Source organism: Centruroides vittatus, unplaced genomic scaffold (assembly GCF_030686945.1).
Source record: "Centruroides vittatus isolate TY-2023 unplaced genomic scaffold, ASM3068694v2 contig_549, whole genome shotgun sequence".
NCBI classification, from domain to species: Eukaryota; Metazoa; Arthropoda; class Arachnida; order Scorpiones; family Buthidae; genus Centruroides; species Centruroides vittatus.
In genome coordinates this window covers 4,329,670-4,351,454 of record NW_027122325.1, presented here as the reverse complement: position 1 = coordinate 4,351,454, position 21,785 = coordinate 4,329,670, and the positions used below count along the sequence as shown (strand labels likewise).

Sequence of the window (21,785 nt, the reverse complement as noted above, 5' to 3'; positions counted from 1 at the left end):
ATTTATGTAGAGGAAGCCTAAATGGCTGTTATCTTGGTTTAAACAAGCTTCCAAAGAATATTATTTATGAAAGAGAAAAATAAAAGAATGATAGGACAGTTCTACTGAGAAAGAAAGAAATAAGATAAGAAATAAGAACTAAGAAATTGTTAAAAAACAATAATATGAAGTGATATGGAAAAAACGGCAAATAAAGTTTCAAAACGTATAATAGAGAACTGAAGTACATAAATATTATTTCTGTAATACTTCAGTTGCTTTAATTACTATACAATAAAACAAAGGTACCTAACAAATTCAAAATACAATTTGAGATCACTACAAGTTAATAGACTAAAGTTAGTGAGATCCTTGTGCTTGATGCCTACTGCAGAGATTTTATTTTAGGCACCAATTTAGTCAGCTTCAGTCTTAAATCTCCTCATATGGTGATGTTCAGTCAATTTTATTTTCTTCAGTAGCAAATCATTTACAGTCTAAAGCTGCATTCAGCTAAATACAGTGGTACCTCGGTATACGTCTGCTTTAGAATCTGTCCAATTCGGAATATGTCCTGTTTGCATGAAACAGATTTTGCTCAGTATATGACTTTTGTTTGGTATACGACTTAATTCAATTATACGCACCATCTATGAACAAGTAGCACTATCGGTGTACTAGATCAGACTAGATGTTCGCGGTGCCATGGTCTATAATTTTGTTAAATTTCTTCTGATTTTAATTTGTAAGTAAAACTTTTTGTCAATCATGAATTGCAAAAAGGCAAATGAAAAGCAACAGAAAACTAAAAAAATAACTAGAATCACAATGGACCTGAAAAAAGAGATTGTTGAGAAATATGAAGGTGGAATGCGTGTTCGAGATTTAACTGTTGCATACTGTATTCCGAGAATGACAATATCAACAATCCTGAGAAATAAAGACATTATCAAATCTGCTAACATTGCGAAAGGGGTTAAATCAATTTCTAAACAGAGATCGAAGACATTAGATCATGTTGAGAAATTGCTTTTGCTTTGGATAACTGAAAAACAGTGTGCCGGCAACAGCGTATCATAAGCAATTATTTACGATTATTACTGTAATAATTTTAAAAATCTATAATAAAATTTATTTTTTTATTATAGATTTATTATAGCTCAGTGTTTCAATTATTTTGCAACCCCATTAATATACCATATCAAGAGGAGGTTTTTTTTACATGAGAACGGATTAATCATTTTTACATTACTTCTTATGGGAAAGGTTGGTTTAGTATATGTCCTATTCGGTATAAGTCCAAACACTAGGAACTGATTAAGGTCGTATACCAAGGTTCCACTGTACAAAGATGGGAATGGTAACAACAGTTTTCTTGAAAAGTTGGTTGAATTTGGGTATTTAGTTTGTCTCATCACAAAGCCAAGCCATTACTCCTTTTATGTTGAATAAAGTTTTAACTGACTCATCATTTTTTCTGAGATTTTTTGGTACTGTATTGAAACATCAGATAGATCCACTAGCATTGGCCGCATTACCCATGTTGGAAAATCAATTTGTTTTTAAATCAGAAAATCTTTCTTTCAAATCAGAGTATATTTTCAGATGATCCATAATAACAAGTACAGCAACATCAGTCACCTCACATTTTTTTTAAACCAATGAAACATGTTAAAATTTTTGTCAGAATTAAACACATTAAAAACCTATACTCCTGCAATTTATATAATATGTGCAAATGTTTTTGCCCATGTTAAACTGGCATATCAGGCAAACTAATCCCCAGCTGCTGAAACAATGGGGGATTGCCGTATATGTGTGCAGAGGGGAAGTGACGTAAGATGAAAAAAAGAGGGGGGAGGATAGTAAGATTTATAGTTTGAAGAGACTTTTATGCTGTGGGGAAGGAATTGACATCACAAAAATTAATAGCGGTGTTATTGAGGGTGGCCTTATACAGGGTGGGCCAGCGAAAACGAAACGGCAGAGTGTTCGTGTTCGTCCAAGCAAAGCGCTCGGACAGGTCGATTTTTTGCTCGAGGGGACATCTTTTGCAATAAAGTTTTTGCGATTCTGAATATTAACTAAACAAACATTTATTTTCGAAAAAGTAACACAAACTATTAACAAACAAAAAACCTTTTAAGCTAGACTGCAAATGCAAGGGGAAAAAAATTTATTATAAAATTAAGGCTGATAATGTGTTATCTGTTTGCAGATGTTCTTTTTTGTAGTGTTCACATTAAGCTTGACCACTTAGTGATTCAATCAGAATTTAAGATTATTATTTGTTTATTGTGAATTTTGTACAACGTAATCGTTATGACTTACACAATTGCTGAAAGGATGGAAATAGTAACTCTTTATTTCAGAAATGGCAAGAATGCTCATCTTACTGCAAATTTATTTAATCAACACTATCCAAACAAACATTGTAACGCAAAATACGTTCTGGAGTTGGTTCAAAAGTTTCAGTTAATGGGTTCTGTGGCTAACAAAAGACGCGACCCCGGACGTGAACGTCCAGTAAGAAACGAAGCGACAGAGATTGGGATTTTGGGGCAAGTTGCTGCGGACCCAACTTTAAGTACAAGGAAGCTGGAGGCTGTGACTAGCATTAGCAGAACAACTATTCGCTGGATCCTCAAAGCTCACAACTTTCATCCGTACAAAATTAATTTAGTTCACCAATTAAATGAAGATGATTTTGATCGGCGACAGCAATTTTGTGAAATTATGACAGAAAGGTTAAGAATTGACGTGGATTATCTTTTCAACATTTGTTTTTCCGACGAGTGCACGTTTTTTTTAAACTCAACGGTTAATCGTCACAATTGTCGATATTGGTCAGATAATAACCCAAGCATATTTCATGAAGTTCATAGCCAAACTCCACAAAAGTTAAATGTGTGGGCCGGAATCTTTGGAGATCGACTACTTGGCCCCATTTTCCTAGACAGTAATCAAACGGGAGAAAGTTATTTAGATTTACTCGAAAATGTTGTACATCCATTACTTGTTGATATCGTCGAACTTGACGACCGATACTTAGAAGACCGCCTTACTTTCCAACAAGATGGAGCCCCCCCGCATTGTGCAAGATCAGTTATAGAGTTTTTGAACACGGCTTTTTCTGGGCATTGGATCGGACGTAGAGGTCCTTTAGAATGGCCGGCTAGATCCCCAGATCTTAGTCCTCTTGATTTTTTTCTTTGGGGACATTTAAAAAGTAAGATCTATGCAACCGAACCAAGATCTCTTGAAGAATTACGACAAAGAATTATAGATGAGTGTTGTCAAATAACACCCGAAACTTTCCGAAGTGTAAGAAACCGTTTTGAGCAAAATTTGTATTATTGTATGGAGGTTAGTGGTGCTCAATTCGAACATTTATTGAATACTTGATAACTCTTTCTTATGTTTGTTACTTTATTTGAAATAAATGTTTGTTTAGTTAATACAAAATAAACGAGTTTTTTTAAAATTTTTTGTTGTCTGTTGCATTCAGAATCACAAAAACTTTATTGCAAAAGATGTCCCCTCGAGCAAAAAATTGACCTGTCCGAGCGCTTTGCTTGGACGAACACGAACACTCTGCCGTTTCATTTTCGCTGGCCCACCCTGTATATTTCCACCTGCTTAAGATGTTTCAGAATGGGTTGCCTGGAAGAGCTGTGGAATGGCTGTCTCTTACATAGCTTTTCCAGGCAACCCTTTCTCAAACATCTTGAGCAGGTGGAAGGCTTTCTTCAAACTATAAATCTTACTATCCTCCCCCTCCTCTTTCTCTTGTCTTATGTCACCTCCCCTCTGCACATGTGTAATGGCAATCCCCTGTTGTTTCAGCAGATGAGGGTTAGTTTGCCTGATGACACTGGTTTAACATGGGTGAAAACATTTTCATGTATTATATAAATTGCTGGAGTATAAGTTTTTAAGGTGTTTAATTCAAGTATAACCAGTTTTGAGTGGTAGTATTTTTGTCAAAAATAAGTTTTTGATATAACTCGATAAATGTAATAAAGCCAAATATCTTTGCCTTTGCATCAACAAGAGTTTTATTTGTTCCTTGAAGTTCCTTGTCCTATTTGTTCCTTGAAGATTCTGTGAGATGTTAAGTTTGAAATGGGTCTTGTGATGTTCAAGGCAGAAAGTAATAACATAAACATATAATACACATACATACAAACAAGAAAGACATCGGCTGTACACGAAGTGCTTAGCTGGCAGAAAAGAGGGTAAGGGCTGTTTCACATTATAACCAACTCGACCAACCAGTCCGATCTGACCGATCCTATAATCGAACCGACTAGTAGTAAAAGCATTCACACTGATTACGATTATATGTCAGTGGCCGACTCGTAAGGACCAATCGGAACACATGTTACAGATCAAAATACTAGCCAATCATTGTAAGTTTTTCAATGTAAACTTAAAACATGACCATTATGGAAAGTGATCGTGCATTTCGAATTGTTTTAAAACATATTTCATTTGTATCCAGAAATTGTAGTTCTGAATATGCTACTATTTATTGTCAGGCCTTATTTTTGGCAATGATATCTATTGGAATGTTTTATAAACAGCACAGAGATTATAGACAGTTAATGAACCTCTTTGATAAACGTTTTGATAGTAAATTTTTAAAATTTGAGAGTAAAAAGTATATTACCCTTTTAATCAACCATTTTCTAGCTTCAACATAGGTTGGATAAATCCAAACTCTGATTGGCTATAGCTTCAAAGCTCTCATTGGCTATAGCCCACCTGAAAAATGAGTTCACACCACACAGCTTATTGTACGGTGTGAACTCATTTTTTCAGGAGGGGAGTCGACTTATCAGATGTCTAAAAAGTGTGAAACAGAAAAAGTGTGTTGATTTATCCAGTGGTGACGAGTTAAACAATGTCGAGTAAACAGAGTTTTTTTTAACATTAATAACATTAATGCCTATGTAAGTCAGCCAGGACCACAAAAAATTGACTACGTAACCGACGAGTGTCGAGTTATCCGGGTGATGACTTATGCAGACTCGATTGTATATCAGTGGTGGTAGTGGTGCTTTCTAATGATTTGCAAAATAACATTTCTTCAGCAAATTCACCTTTTGTCAATATATCTTATATAGATTAGCAATACAGCCTCACTGTCTCTCAGAGTAGATTCATACATTAGTACTGAGAATTTTCTTGATTTCAGCTTTATAAAAAGTTGTGTTTTGATATTTTCACTCATTTCATCCATTCTTCTGTTAACAGATAATAAATTACAGTAAAATTATGAAAATAAAATAAAATTACAACAAAATTTATTTAGCTATATCGAATTCTTTGACAATATAGTTATCACTAAATTATATTGTGTAATATTTTATACATACATATTATGGTATGTTTAATATCAAAATTAAGATATGCAGCTGTTTGCATTCCAAATCTTATTTCAATTTGTTTTCAAAAAAACTTGAACATCAATTGGAACTTATCTTCTCATTTGAAACTTCTCATTAAACCTGATGCAGACCTATGAAAAGAGGTGAAAATGTTTGTTTAAATAAATTACAGTATCACTGAAAAGAGTATTTAAGATTTAAGTAAAATATAAAAAAAAATCGTCGGCCATGATTTTTTATATTTTATTTAAATTGAAATTTATGTGAAAGTGGCGATAGCCCAGAGGACGCTAGTGGACTGTTTTGCATTTTATTCCGGAGGCAGTAGCCTCTAAGGAAAGGTCGCCTCCGTGATTGTGAAATTGGACCGTCAGCTGGAGCGAACGACGGACGAATAAACGGAAACAGAGTAATTCTTGTTAAACGTTGTTTTATATATTTATTTATACAAAGTATTTAAGATGTTGTTCAAGCTAGAATGTAGTATTGCATTATTACAAAAATGCAGACAAAACATCCAACAAAACATTGAGAGGTAAGGTTATATATCTCAATCACTTTTACTATTTCTGGAATTTTTTTACTCAATTCCAGGGAAGAGCTAATGATTGATTGTAAATAAGATCAAAAGTTGTTTTTATTTTCCAGAAAATAAAAAACATGAATATTCAGGCCTGTGCACAGGATTTTTTTAAAAATTGGGTTTAAAAAAAAACACATTTATTTTTTCATAACTTAGTTAGCCTTCATTTTTACAATGTAGATACACAATATAGTAGACCAAGAATGTACTGAATTAATATAAAATAAACAGTATATTATATGTAACTTATATTTAATTCTTTTAAATTTTTCCCAAATGGGCATTAATCTCTACATGCAAAGCCATGTGAATATGTATAAATATATACATTTCAAATATTTATCTTAATTTATAAGAATATATCAGGTCAGTCCATAAGTTCATGGATATTTTTATCTACAAAAAAAGCAGCAAAAAATTTTAATTAAATTTTATTTCAATCTATAATGTATTCACCATTATTTTCTACAATTTCTTGCCATCTTGATGGTAGCTTTTTAATCCCGTCTTCGTAAAATGATTTCGGTTTTGAATCAAAATATTCAGAAATAGCCTTTTTTACATTGTTCTCATCCTCAAAAGTTTTCCCTTTTTAAAAAATTCTGCAAACTGCGAAAAAGATGATAATCACTGGGAGCAATATCTGACGAATATGGTGGATGAGGTAAAATTTTCCAGTTGTAGCTTTCAAGTTTCTGTACTGTTATTTTTGCAGCGTATGGTTTGGCATTGTTATGCTGCAAGAGAACCTGCTTTCTGTTCACTAACGACAGTTGATATTTTTTCAATTTTTCATTTAAACGCTCTAATTCCTCACAATACATTTGAACTGTAATTGTTTGATTAGGTTCTAACAGCTCAAAGTGAATTACACCTGACATATCCCACCAAACAGACAAAAGAATTTTTTTTGGATGCAACCCACCTTTTGCAGTTGGTTTTGGCTGCTTGTCGCAATCCATCCATTGTCTTTTTCTCGTCACATTATTATAGAGGATCCATTTTTCGTCTCCAGTAACCAGCCTACCAAGAAAAGGTTCTAAAGCAATGCGGGATAAAAGAGACGTGCAAATGTTTACACGTTGTTGTCAGTTAGCTATTGACAGTTTGTGTGGTATCCAATTTCCTAGCTTTGAAACTTTCCCGATTTGTTGTAGGTATCTATGAACAGTTCCATGGGATGAATTTAATTGTTCCACAATTTCATCAACTGTTAAAGATGGTTCTGCTTCAACTAGTGCAGAGAGAGCATCATCATCAAAGTCAACAGGTCTTCCAGTACGAGCCTTATCCTCCACACTAAAATCGTTGTTTCTAAATCTTTCAAACCACTTCTGTGCAGTCCTTGCACTAATTACAATTTGATTATGTACAGTATTTTTTGGCTGCATTCGTAGCATTCTCACCACTTAAAAATAAAAAGTATAAAACATGTCTTTTGTATTCGGTTACTTCCATTTTAACTAAAATAAACAACTGAAATGTTCACAATTCTGAACAGTATTATATGAATGAGATCCAATTTAACACTTCAGTGTAAAAATTATCACATTAGACTGACATTTTTAACAGCAAAACAAGATTTTTCTCAAGGTCATAAAAATGCTTATGGACTGACCTGATACATTAAAAAATAACAACAAAAAGGGATTTTTAAAAATAAAAATTTATAATAATATAATTTAGTTATAAAATTTATTTTTAATAATGTTTTTTTGCATGTAATTATTTACTGACAATTTAATCCAATGATAATTATGGGCTAATTATCAATGGTATCTAGCTGTTACTTAGAGTCATTGGGATGAATTTAAATGTTCCACAATTTCATCAACTGTTAAAGATGACTTGTGCATAAATTACTAATAAGACTAACACACAATAAATCTAATAAGAAAGGAAATAGTCATATTATAAAATTACATGAATAATTATGTTTATTTAAGGATATAGTGATCAAAAAGTAACTTTACAAAACCAAAACAAACTGTAGATCTGTGTTCTTGAATAACCTTATTCTAATTATGATAAATCTTATAATTCTAAAATAAAGGAATACAAAGAGTACTTGCTGAAAATTTTATCAGAACTGAACAGGTGCAATCACCAAAAAATGTCTAGTAAGGCACATCTGAAAATTTTTACATAATGGGAAGATTTTATTTCATCTGAACATGAAGGCTTCAATGGTTTTATCCACTCAGCCATGTAACATTAGTCCAAGGTTTACACTTAACAGACTTGCTGTGTGGAATTTCCTAGTTTTCTTCATGTATAATACTGAAATAGGAATCCATTTTATCTAGAAAGACCTCCTGGGGAGACAATTTCTTTGACATGTAGCCCTTGTATTGCATTGTCTTATCCCATCAAACAGCTGAACTTGCCCTCCCATTAATTTCCACATTTAAATTTAAGATGAATTTTTATGTAATTTTTTTACATTAATAAGTAAAACTTTTTAAATATGTGTAGAAATGTAATATATATTTTATGTAAATAAGAAATAATTTTAAAATAATCTTTTAATGCTGAAAAGCTTTGAGAAATACAAAATTATCTAGGATAAATAAAAAACTCAAAAAATTTTTTTTCTAAAAATAATTATTATTATTACTTCCAGGAATAATGGATAATACAAGCGCTAATTCTTACAATGAAGCAACACCTTTTGCTGATTTTGAAAATGCATTTTCTGAAAAAGCAGTTCGAATGGGTAAATATTTAATTTATCAAATGTTTTCACTGTTATTAGTTATATTAAATAATAATAAAGATTTCAAATATTATATCCTTATTAATGTTGTTTTCAAATATTTTATGAGGAAAAAGATACAAATTATATATTTATTTATTATTATAAATAAATACAGATTTGATGGTTCAGATTAAAACATGATTATTTATTCTTTTACATTATACTATTATAATATGCTAGGTAGCTTGACAGTTCAATTAATGTTAACTCATGTAAAATTAAAATTTAAAAAATTTTTTAAAAAGCAGGCAAATTTATAAAACAAGAACTAATGAAAGCACTAAAAAATTAAAATAAATTTAAATTTGATTATCTTTTATGCAAAACAACACTAAAATAATTCCTATAGTTACGTCTCAAAAGAAAAAAGAGTTGCAATTAATCAAAATTTGTAATTGAGTTCAAAAAATGCAGGCAAAATTAAATAAATAATAATAATAATAATTATTTATTTAATTTTGCCTGCATTTTTGAACTCAATTACAAATAATTAATAAATAATAATAATAATAATAATAATAACTCTCCCGTGGTCACCACCTGGTCGTGGTGGGAGAGCCCAGTAATTTTACTGATCCATAGGGCAATGCAGGCTGGAGCATAAGCTCCTGGTAGGGACACCCATGCCAGTAAGGTCTATGGGGAGAAATGAAGCTAAGAGTGACCACGCCCACATTCTGTGGAGATATTCATCATGGTAATAACTAGATCAAAGTGTGATACCGGCTCGGACGTCGCCCGGGTTAACAAGGTCCGCGTTCGTGGGTTAGGCAGAGGCTCACGTTCGAAAAATAGGTCACAGTCTCCCTTGGTTACCGGTGGCGAAAGCAGCACCGGCCCAAGCATGGCCACTGCAATGCCCTCAACAGATGTGAGGAACCAACCCAGCCTTGGTGTTTCTGTGGCAATGCATCCACAGACCACAAAGGCTGGAAAACCACGCCAACGGATGAAATGGACAGTAGAAATGAACGAGTTTATCATCCGTACTTATTACACCATCACAAAACTCGAAACAAACATGACAGCATACAGACAACAACTACACCATAGATTCACACAACAGTATCCTCATCTCACTGTCACCGAACAAAGGGTTGTTGATCAAAAAAGAACAATTATACACAACAACCTTATTCCACAAACAACACTTGAACTTATCAAACAACAGGTTGCTGATCAAATACATCAACAGACAGAAACATCTAACATTAATGAAGATCACGTAACCTGTCAGGATAATCCAGCAACAAGCATTGATAATAACACACATACAACAATTACCACTAATGATACTACAGACACTTCCTCATCCATCACTGATAACATAGACATGGATTTAGTTAATACGCTCTCACTTATATTTCAGGAAACACTCACTAAATATACAGGCACAGATCCCACACAAAGACCACGAATACCAAAAATCAATACGTCAAAGGAAGTAGGAAAAACACTAAATTATGTAAACACTCACTTACTACCACACTACATTCATTCAATTTCTACACTCGCAGACATTCATACATTAGTTTATGCTGGGGCAGTCACAGTAGTGACACACCATGGACTGAAAGTACAATCACAGACAAATACACAGAAAACATAATTCTATCACAAGCCTGCCTGGCAGAGAAGAATAGAAACACAAATAAATGACATTAGACAGCAATTAGGCAGGTTGACACAATACACTAAAAACAACATAACACCCAAATTAAGGAAACAGCTCAAAAACATTTTCAAGAAAATAAAAACACACACAAAACATGAACATCACAACACACGCATTACAGAATACATTGATACACTAAAACAAAAACTTGCTGCCAAAGCACGTAGACTCAAACGATACAAAACATGTACACTACGAAAACAACAAAATAAATTAATTACAAACAATGAAAAACTCTTTTACAGACAAATTAATAACAAAGCAAACACTGATACACAGCACAGTGGCACACCAACAGAAGAAGAACTCACAACATATTGGTCTTCTCTTTGGTCCAGTGCTGTCACGCACAATGCTGATGCAGGCTGGATCGAGGAGGAGAACAGAAACTTGCACAACATACCAACTATGCCCTGTGTTGAAATAAACATACATGATTTCCAATACACTGTTAACAGAACACACAACTGGAAGACACCTGGTGCAGACAACATTCACAATTTCTGGTACAAAAAGTTTACATCACTGCACCAGGAACTAGCTAAACATCTAACACACATCATCATCAATCCACAAGACATGCCAAATTTTCTTACTCAGGGCATCACCTACATGAAACCTAAAAACAACAATACCACAGACCCCACACAATACAGACCAATTACATGTCTTCCAACACTCTACAAATTATTGACATCCTGTATTGCAAACAAAATATACAAACATGTTGAAGAACACGACGTTCTAACAGAACAACAAAAAGGTTGTCGTAGAAACCACAGGGGATGCAAAGAACAGTTACTCATAGATTCAGTCATTCTACGGCAAGCACACAGACAACACAGAAACATACACATGGCATATATAGACTACAGAAAAGCATTCGACAGTGTTCCACACAGTTGGCTGCTACATATCCTACACATGTACAAAATACATCCGTCACTCGTTGCATTCTTTCAAAACACTATGCAGCACTGGAGAACAACACTACATCTCGGGGCCCATAACACTTCCATACAAACAAACCAAATTTTTATTAGGCGAGGAATTTTTCAAGGAGATTCCTTAAGTCCTCTCTGGTTCTGCTTAGCCCTGAACCCATTATCCAACATGTTAAACAACACGCAATATGGTTACAATATCAGACACAAAAAACAACACAGTTTACACTGTCACATCTCATGTACATGGATGACATAAAACTTTATGCATCCACACAAAAACAACTTCATCAACTCCTACAAATCACACATTCATACACCAAGGACATACAAATGGAATTTGGCCTAGATAAATGCAAAACAGTTCACATAGAAAAAGGAATCCTGAAGAAAGAAGACTTTGCACTTGGAAATGGAGACATTATTGAATCCATGGAAGAGGGCGAGTTCTACAAGTATTTAGGATTCCAACAGGCCAAACTAACAGAACATACACAAATAAAGCAAAGATTAATTAAAGAATACCAAAGTAGGTTAAATGCTATTCTCAGAACACAATTAAATGCAAAACACACAGTTAAAGCAATAAACACATATGTCATCCCAGTACTCACATATTCTTTTGGAGTTATACATTGGACTCAACACTGATCTTGAGCAACTCCAAAGGAAAACAAGAACAACACTTACTAAGCATAAACAACATCATCCTAAATCCGCCACAGAAAGATTAACCCTTCCACGTAAAGATGGCGGACGTGGCCTGATTGACATAGTTAACCTTCACTACAAACAAATACAGTCACTGCGAGAGTTTTTCTACAAAAAACAAGAAACATCACAATTACATAAAGCAGTAACTCTAGCAGACTCGAATAACACACCATTAAACTTACACTCACATCATATGGACACAACACAACATATAAAAAGCATAGACACCATTAAGCAATCGTGGGCTCGAAAGGCACTCCATGGCAGGCATCCTTACGATCTGGCCCAGGATTTTGTTGACAAAACTGCGTCAAACAGCTGGTTAGCTCGGGGATGCCTCTTTGGGGAGACAGAAGGATTCATGATTGCCATACAGGATCAGGTCATAAATACTAAAAACTACAGAAAACACATACTCAAAGATGCAACACTCACAAATGACACATGCAGAAAATGTCACATCATGCCAGAAACTATACAACACATCACCTCTGGTTGCAAGCTCTTGGCACAGACAGATTATTTACACAGACATAACCAAGTAGCAAATATAATACACCAAGAGCTTGCAAAGAAACACAAATTAGCAGACATCCACGAACCATACTACAAATACATTCCACAGACAGTATTGGAAAACAACACGCACAAAATGTACTACGACAGAGCCATAATCACAGATAAAACAATTTACCACAACAGACCAGACATCACACTCATTGACAAACACAATAAAATCACATACATTATAGACATATCCATTCCAAACACTCACAATATACAAAACGCATGCACTGAAAAAATTAGCAAGTACACAGAACTCGCCCAGGAAATAAGGCATCTGTGCAGGATGGATAGGGTGCTTATTGTACCTGTTGTTCTCTCCTCTACAGGTGTCATACCACACACACTACACAAAAGCCTGGGCACATTACAATTGAATAGAAACACATACATCACACTACAGAAGGCCACTATATTGAATACATGTCATATTGTGAGAAAATTCCTGAATACAGACACACACACTGATACACTTCTTTAATTTCTGTTTTGGTTACTATGCCTTGACTTTGGTCCGGCATAGTACACAGCCACCGGTGTTAACCGAGTATTATTATTATTATTATTATTATTATTATTATTATTATGTTGGGTTAAGTGAGATATACTCGGTTAACACCGGTGGCTGTGTACTATGCCAGACCAAAGTCAAGGCATAGTAACCAAAACAGAAATTAAAGAAGTGTATCAGTGTGTGTGTCTGTATTCAAGAATTTTCTCACAATGTGACATGTATTCAATATAGTGGCCTTCTGTAGTGTGATGTATGTGTTTCTATTCAATTGTAATGTGCCCAGGCTTTTGTGTAGTGTGTGTGATATGACACCTGTAGCGGAGAGAACAACAGGTACAATAAGCACCCTATCCATCCTCTACAGATGCCTTATTTCCTGGGCGAGTTCTGTGTACTTGCTAATTTTTTCAGTGCATGCGTTTTGTATATTGTGAGTGTTTGGAATGGATATGTCTATAATGTATGTGATTTTATTGTGTTTGTCAATGAGTGTGATGTCTGGTCTGTTGTGGTAAATTGTTTTATCTGTGATTATGGCTCTGTCATAGTACATTTTGTGTGTGTTGTTTTCCAATACTGTCTGTGGAATGTATTTGTAGTATGGTTCATGGATGTCTACTAATTTGTGTTTCTTTGCAAGCTTTTGGTGTATTATATTTGCTACTTGATTATGTCTGTGTAAATAATCTGTCTGTGCCAAGAGCTTGCAACCAGAGGTGATGTGTTGTATAGTTTCTGGCATGATGTGACATTTTCTGCATGTGTCATTTGTGAGTGTTGTATCTTTGAGTATGTGTTTTCTGTAGTTTTTAGTATTTATGACCTGATCCTGTATGGCAATCATGAATCCTTCTGTCTCTCCAAAGAGGCATTGCCGAGCTAACCATTTAACTATTATTATTATTAATTTAATAATAATAATAAAAAATAAAAAATAAATAATAATAATTATTTATTTATTATTTATTTATTTATTTATTTTAGTGCTTTCATTAAAGACCTCCCTCCTTTAATTTATTTAATATTAATTAAGTTTAAGTTATAAAAACTTAAACTTAATTAATATTAAATAAATTAAATGAAAAATTAATTAAAACTAAAAATAACAAAATTTAAAAAAAATAAAATAATTAAAACTCTGACCTTTACACTGAAACCAAAAATGAAATCAAAACTAATTAAAATCAAATCAATTGAAAATTAAAACGTTTTTAAAAGCCGTTTTAAAAGTTAATTTGAAATGTTCAAATTACAGATCAATTTTTTAAATTTATGTTATTTGTGTGTGGTGGCGACTGAACATTCTGCTTTTAATATATATACAGATAAATATTAAAAATATCATACACATATACAGATTTAGTTTTTGTTTTGTATATAATGAAAGGTTATTATTCAAAAGTCAAACTTAAAAGAATAGTTGCTATGGGAGCAAACGAATAGCCATCTCTTCAATTCCGAAATCTGACTCATGAGTTAAAATTGGTCTTTTTGTGTCTCCTATCTCTATGCAAAGACCTTCCTCCCTCTTTGTTAAATTATGAAAAATTACTAAAATCATTAAACACTTTTGCTAAATAAAATAAAAATTTACAATTTTAGTTCTACTTTTAATAAATACAAAAATATATCTTTACAAATGTGGTAACTAGGAGTTTCTGTAAAGAAGCATATTTTACAAGATGTGGACAGTTTACCATTAGTATGGTAAACTTTCCACATCTCTTGCATTAATACATTAATTTTGTCCTTCACCCTGCTCTTACATATTTCAATTTTTTTCAGCATTCAGTTCATATCTGCTTTCTTTATTTATTGTATCTTTGTCATTCCTCGATATACTGTAAATATTTGGCACTCTTTTAAAAATCAGTTCAAAGACTTTATGGTCTGCTCATAAAAACAAGTGCTTAGTTATTATGATAAGATAATCCTACAACAAAGCTTGTATTATATATATATTTTTTTTATTTGTGGTTTTAGGCCCTTTACTGCTCAGAGAGCACAAAAAGGCCAGGATTGTATTATATTAAATTATATTATATTAGACAGTTATATTAGAGAAACGGAATGCAAATAGCTTTGATAGAAAAATTGTAGCGAACATTGATAGCAGAATTAAGACTTGAAGGAACCAAGTTCATTTCAGTATTAACTTTCCTTAAAGGATGCCAGAATCAAGATGGGAATGCCAAAGTTATTTACATTCACTAAAACATATATGAAAGGTAAAGAAGTTAGACCAGTAATAGAAAAATGCAAGGGGCTGACATACATTCTGGAGAAATGCTTGCATAGGTTCATAATTAACAAGCTAGAGAATAGTATATTGGTTGCACAAGACCCAGGAAAAGTAGATAGAGAGTTAAAAGACCTACTGTTAATAAAAGAAGAAATCATGACCATAATGGACTTTGAGAGCATAATGTCCTTTGATAAGAATAGAATCATGTTTTCAAAAATTAATGGAATTTATTCTCCTCCAGATACCAGAATTAACTGTTCTAAGGAGATTATAGAGTTGGCCAACTTAGTGTGCTATGAATCAGTTTTTGTCTGAACAACTGGTTGTTAAAACCAATCATTCAGACAAAAACTGATTCAAAACAGAAATGGGTCTTCATTGAGAGTCCAGTAACAGGATTGTTATGTAAATGAGAGAAAAATATTCTATGTATTGCTAGGTCATTCTGTTCTGTGTTTAATCCAATGTGATAAGTCTGCCTTTGGGAAAAGTGCACTATCACAAAACATACAAAAATATTCTTAATGATTCAAGGCAGATATTATGTATTTTAAGATATGTGGATGATGATTGTATCATTTGGAAAAATAACCACAGAATTTAATGAATTTCTGGATAAGGTTAATAGTAACAAGGATGGGCTGGAACTGAAGATGATGGAACAATAAAAGGTTGTTAAAGATTCATTTTTTTAGACATAAACATTGAACTTACACTGGTGACCAAATTTCCTCTTTTATACATTAAACCAACACATAGTCCACTCTGTATCCCATCTAATTCAAATGACCCTTATTGATACAAATTGGCAATATTCCAGGTCTTTATTATAAGAGCATATTTGTATTGCAGAAGTATATATGACAGAATGAAGGCACTTAGTAGAATTAAAGAAATGGCTAAAATCCAATACAAAACTAGCATGATAACAGGATTGATTAGAAGCTATGAAGGAAGCAGACCAAAGGCACAAAATGGAGACAATACAATCACAAAGTATACTTTTAACAAGAACATGAACATTATGAAAGAAATAGCAGACCATGATGTCTCTAAACCAGCGTTTTTCAACCTTGGGGTTGCGGTGATATTAAAGGGGGGGTCGCAAGACAATAATAAAATCATTTTGAGAAAAAATCATTTATTATAAACTTATAAATGTTTTACTTACAATAAGTACACATGTAAAGAAAAGAAATTAATGTGATGGTTGCATTTGTTTTTCATTTAAAATTTTCTCCATACGTGGATCAAATTACAAAGAGCATGTACACATCAAATTGGAACTTGTAAATTGCTCATGTATGTACAGTACATGTCATACATGCATGTTCATACCCGTTGCTATAAACACAGTGACATAAAATAATAGGAATAGTTGTATTACGTTTTTTATACTGGCAGTATTTTCTTATTGTATAAAATTAGTGCAATGTGATTTATATAATATTTTAAAAAATTTACATTTATAATTACAGTCAAAATTCAATTAGTAATAGTAAGGCTTACTGTTATTATTCCTTTTGGTGGGGGTCACAAAATATTTTATTTATATTTACTATTTGGAGGGTTGCAGAGCTAAGAAGGTTGAGAATCACTGCTCTAAACTATTTTCAAAAGAGAACTAAATACAGTATTTACAGTATATTGAAGAATGACAAATATGTTAGAGGAGAAAGCAGGTATGTATAAGATACCTTATGAAAACATGCAATTAGGAATAGACACAATCAACGATCACCTGAATGATCGGGTTAGAATTTGGCTAATTAAATGATTAATATAAAGCAATTTGTCACTAGAGGGAGGTGTTAGGCACCATCTCTTAATTAAATTAATAACTATAATTTTAATAATTTATTAAATAATTGGACTTTAAGTTGTCTATTATATATATATTATATATATATATATGTCGTATTATTTTGCAGTCGTAGTCGTGGGGTCGAGTGTAGGGTTAGCAAGACAAAAGAAAATTGGAGACCATAAAAACACGTCCGTTCACTTTCAGGTCCTCACTCGAACTCTCCTTTATTCTTTATTGGTGTTGTTAACCTCATTCCAAAAGGGGCGAGATTAACAAAGTAAATTACAGAAAAATATACAAAAATATATACAAAATTTAAAATATGTTAAATGCCCCCCTCCTGAAAAGGCGACATCATGGAGCCTCAGGGAGGTTGGGCTGGGTGTTATACAATTTATCGGCTTGAACTCTAAAGTTGGTTGGATTATAATACGGTATAATTTTATCTACATTTACAATATCAGTTAATTTATTTAATGATTGGACAGGTCTGTCTATTTCTACGTTACAAGGAGATACTATCTTTAATATGGTGAAAGGTCCATGATACTTTGGAGCAAGTTTTCCTTGGTCGGGATGGAAAAAGGTTTGTAGTAGTATTTGGTCTCCTACTTTGAAGTTTGGAGTTTGGTGTTGACTATTATATTTATCTCTGTTTCTTTCATGAGCTATTTCAGTTCTTTCGGTGGCAATCTTACGTGCTTCGCTGAGAGAGGGATAATTCAAGTTGTCAGGTGAATCGGGGATTTCTCCGTACATTAAAAACATTGGAGGGAATCCTGTTATAGTATGAGGCGTTTGATTGTATTCTTTCACAACGTCACGTAACATTTGAGTCCAGGATCGTTTTGGATTCTCTGAATATTTTATTCTTAGTCTAGAGACAAGTGTGGCGTTTAGTCTCTCAACTATCCCGTTGTGCTGAGGTCGCTGAGTACTTGTTAGATGTTGTTTGATTCCATTCTTTTCTAAATATCTTCTGAATCTAGAGGAGGTAAATGAAGGTGCTCTATCTGTTAGTAGACGTTTCGGGCTGCCTGTCTGTAATATTTTGCCTAGACAATCTATGTAGGCGTTTATAGAAGTAGATTTGGATGGAAAACACCAAGCAAACCTAGAAAAGTGATCGATGGCAACATGAAGGTAGCCTTTAGTAGATCCGTATCTTTGCATTCCAGAGACAGTGTCCATAGATAACATGTCAAATGGAGCTTTTGATGAAGGTAAATCACCTAACAAGCCAAACCTTTTATGGTTGTATGTCTTTGCTTTCTGACAAGCATCACAATGTTTAACAAACTCTACAACATCGTTGATGACATTCGGCCAATAGTAACGTGGACTAATTAGTTTCAGCATCTGTGTTATACCTGGGTGACCATAGTGTGCATGTGCCCTGGATAGCACCTTGTATTGAAGCGATGGAGGTATGACTTTCTTTGTAAATCCCTTCTTTCTGATACAGATTACATCTTCACGATCTCGGAAGAATTTGGGTGAGGTGAGTAATGAGGTATCCTGGTTGGAAAGGACTTCCTCAGTGGTAACAAAATGGCTCACGGGGGCTCTGGATAAATAATCAGCTTCTACATTCTGGCTTCCCTTCTGATGTTTAATATCATACTGATACATGCTTAGTTTCAAAGACCATCTAAATAACCTTCCAGATGGGTTTTTTATACCTTTCAGCCACTGTAAAGCCTGATGATCAGTGTGTATGGTGAAATAGATATCATGAAGATAAAAGTGAAACTTTTCAATAGATGCTACAATTGCAAGGCATTCTCTCTCACTAATGGTGTAGCTTTTTTCATATTCACGTAAGGACCTGGAGAAATAGGCAATAGGAAGTAATCCTTTAACAGGGTGTTCCTGTTTCAAGATACTCCCTATACCATCTCCGCTAGCATCTGTATAAAGATGTGTAGGAAGCAAAGGGTTATACATGTTTAAGATGGGTCTGGTGATAAGTGCTCGTTTTAATTTCTCAAAAGATTCTTGACATTTAGTCGTCCAAACCCAGTTTTGATTTTTCTTTAGGAGCTTATTTAGAGGAGCTCTTAAATTTGCATAATTTGGAATAAATCGATGGTAATGGTTTATGGACCCTAAAAAGCCCTGTAATTGTTTGATATTGGTTGGACATTTTAACTTTTGTATTGTTTCTATATTTGGTAATGAGGGGGAGTAACTTTCTGGTTTGATGTTGAACCCAAGATAATTAATTTCAGATCTAACAAACTGACATTTTTTAAGATTTAAGTAGAGACCCTCCCTTGAACATAATTCAAATACTTGTGTTAAATGTTTTAGGTGTTCGTCCACGTTCTGACTAAAAATTAACAAGTCATCAAAATAATTGATGAGAAAAGGAAATCTATATTTATTTAGGATATTTTTTAGAACTAGCTGAAAAATCTGGGGTGAAGTCTTTAGGCCAAATGGTAAACGATTCCACTGGAAATGACCAGAATTCGTTACAAAGGCAGTTAGTTCTTTGTCTTCAGAATGGAGAGGAACCTGCCAATAGGCTGACAGAATATCTACCGTAGAAAATATTTTCGCACCTATAAGTCTATCCAGTAGCTCATCTATTCTGGGAATAGGTTCATTGTTAACTTTAATCCTCTCGTTTAATTTCCTATAGTCCATACATAATCTAGTTTTTCCCTCATCTCTTTTCTTGGCTAATGTGACTGGGGCAGCGTAAGGGGACGACGATGGTTCAATCAATCCCGACTTTAGCAATAGTTCCACCTGTCTATCAATCTCTTCCCTATCACGGTAAGATGCTCTGTAAGGTTTTAAAGTTATGGGTCTTTCGTCTTTAAGTAATATTCTAGGGGAAGCTATTTTTAGGGCTGGCACTGAAAACTTCTCAGCAGAAAAAACTTCCCGAAATCCTAAAACAATGCTCTTTAGCTTCTGCTTCTGATCATCCTTCAGATTAGGGTTAACAACATCCCTAATGTTAAAAATATTTAACAGAGATTCCTTTAAGGAAGTAGAACTATTCCTACCCCTACAAGTTCCTGCTGCATTTTGAGCCAAAGGAGGTGGGAAGACAAGGTTAGGAGCCTGAGGGGTCTCCTTCTGATCTATCTTATATAAGCTATTACTATTTTTACTTATTCTATTACAAAAATGATTAATGTCTCTACTATAGTAACTATTTGTGGAACTAGAGTGATTTGAACGTACTTCAAAAGTATTAGGATCTAATGCTAGGATAGTCTGATTTTGGGAGATCTGATTAAGACTAGAATCTATGACAAGACTAAATTTTCTAATGTCTGGATAAGATAAAATTAAATAAGGGAAATACCTGGATACTACATGTAAAGTAATGTTTTTTGTCAGGTTTCCAATCTTAAGAGGGATTGATACATTAGCCATGCTTGTGGTAGATCCTGCAGCTGTAGTGATAATCTTCACATCCGATTGGTATTGAAAGTATTTGGATAAAGTATCTAATAGTTTTTGGGATATAAGGCTGATGGAACTTCCTGTATCGATGAGCGCAGGCATCGTCTTGTTCTCCATTGAAACAGTTAGTAGTAGTCAAGATGGTGAAGTTGGTTCTGCCTCATTTGCTTCAGATACCTTGTGGACGTCTCTGTGAATAGGAGCTGAATATCTTTGGGGACAGTCTCTTCTCCAGTGCTGTGCTGGTAATCCCTGCTGATAGCAAAAACGGCAAGGGGATGGCGGTCTGCTCATGTGATGTACCAAATTTCTGTACTGGGGTTGACCCCGTGGTGGAATCCAAGATGGCGTCGTTTTCTTTGTGTGCGGCCATGACAGTATCTGGTTTTTGGCAAAGTGTTGGGATCCTGTGTAATTTTCTCGATTCGGTTTAGTTGCCGGATGATTTTCTTTCTGGGTCTTCGGCGGATGATCTGCTTCTTCTTGAATTTTTATTAATTTAGTAGCCTTCTGAAGCCATTCGACAGCGGTGGCTGGCGGTGCGGCTATCATATATTTTCTAATTTCCGCATTTATGCCGGCATTGAGACCTGTAATGGTCTGTTGCATGTTTAACTTAGCTTTTTCCGCCAAGGAGGTTTTTTCCCTATAGTAAGTTAAGACGTCTTCATCTCGCTGGTGTTGTCGATTTACAAAATCGGTGAAGTAATCTTCTTCTTCCTGTGGAAAGTACTCGAGTAATTTTTGTTTAATTTTGTTCCAATCCGTTTCCTCTACTAAATTTTCACAAAAATAGTCGAAAGCTTCATGCTGTAAATACTCTGGTATGTAAAAGTGGAGCTCTTGTTCGTCAATCCTTTGTCTCGCCGCTTGCTTCTCAAACAGTCTCATCCACGAAGTTAGACTTAGCTTTCCACGTGGGTTAAACGGAATAAGATTTAGTTTAGGAGGAGAGGTAGAACTACCTGTTTCTGGGATGGATTTGTCTCTAGATTTACTCATTGCTGGATAAGGTAATCCTGTCGACTCTTATAAATTGTCGTATTATTTTGCAGTCGTAGTCGTGGGGTCGAGTGTAGGGTTAGCAAGACAAAAGAAAATTGGAGACCATAAAAACACGTCCGTTCACTTTCAGGTCCTCACTCGAACTCTCCTTTATTCTTTATTGGTGTTGTTAACCTCA

At 34.0% G+C, this 21,785-nt stretch overlaps 2 protein-coding genes across 3 annotated transcripts in view; both read left to right on the top strand.

Moving 5' to 3' along the window:
- The window catches only part of LOC136978726 (protein lifeguard 1-like), a 351,072-nt gene that overhangs the window by 303,505 nt on the left and 25,782 nt on the right, over nt 1–21,785 (top strand). For both annotated transcript variants that reach the window (XM_067274517.1, XM_067274516.1), the window contains exon 2: nt 8,579–8,671. In XM_067274517.1, the coding sequence (XP_067130618.1) occupies nt 8,584–8,671 (88 nt within the window). In that variant the 5' untranslated portion in view covers nt 8,579–8,583. The remainder of the gene's footprint in view (nt 1–8,578; nt 8,672–21,785) is intronic.
- Nucleotides 2,302–3,384, top strand: LOC136978611 (uncharacterized). The gene has a single exon (XM_067274351.1). It carries the CDS (start codon nt 2,302–2,304, stop codon nt 3,382–3,384), a length of 1,083 nt encoding a protein of 360 aa, XP_067130452.1.

Bases quoted from the DNA above. Each gene is read 5' to 3' on its own strand.
- LOC136978611 (XM_067274351.1), top strand. From the start codon at position 2,302: ATGACTTACACAATTGCTGAAAGGATGGAAATAGTAACTCTTTATTTC.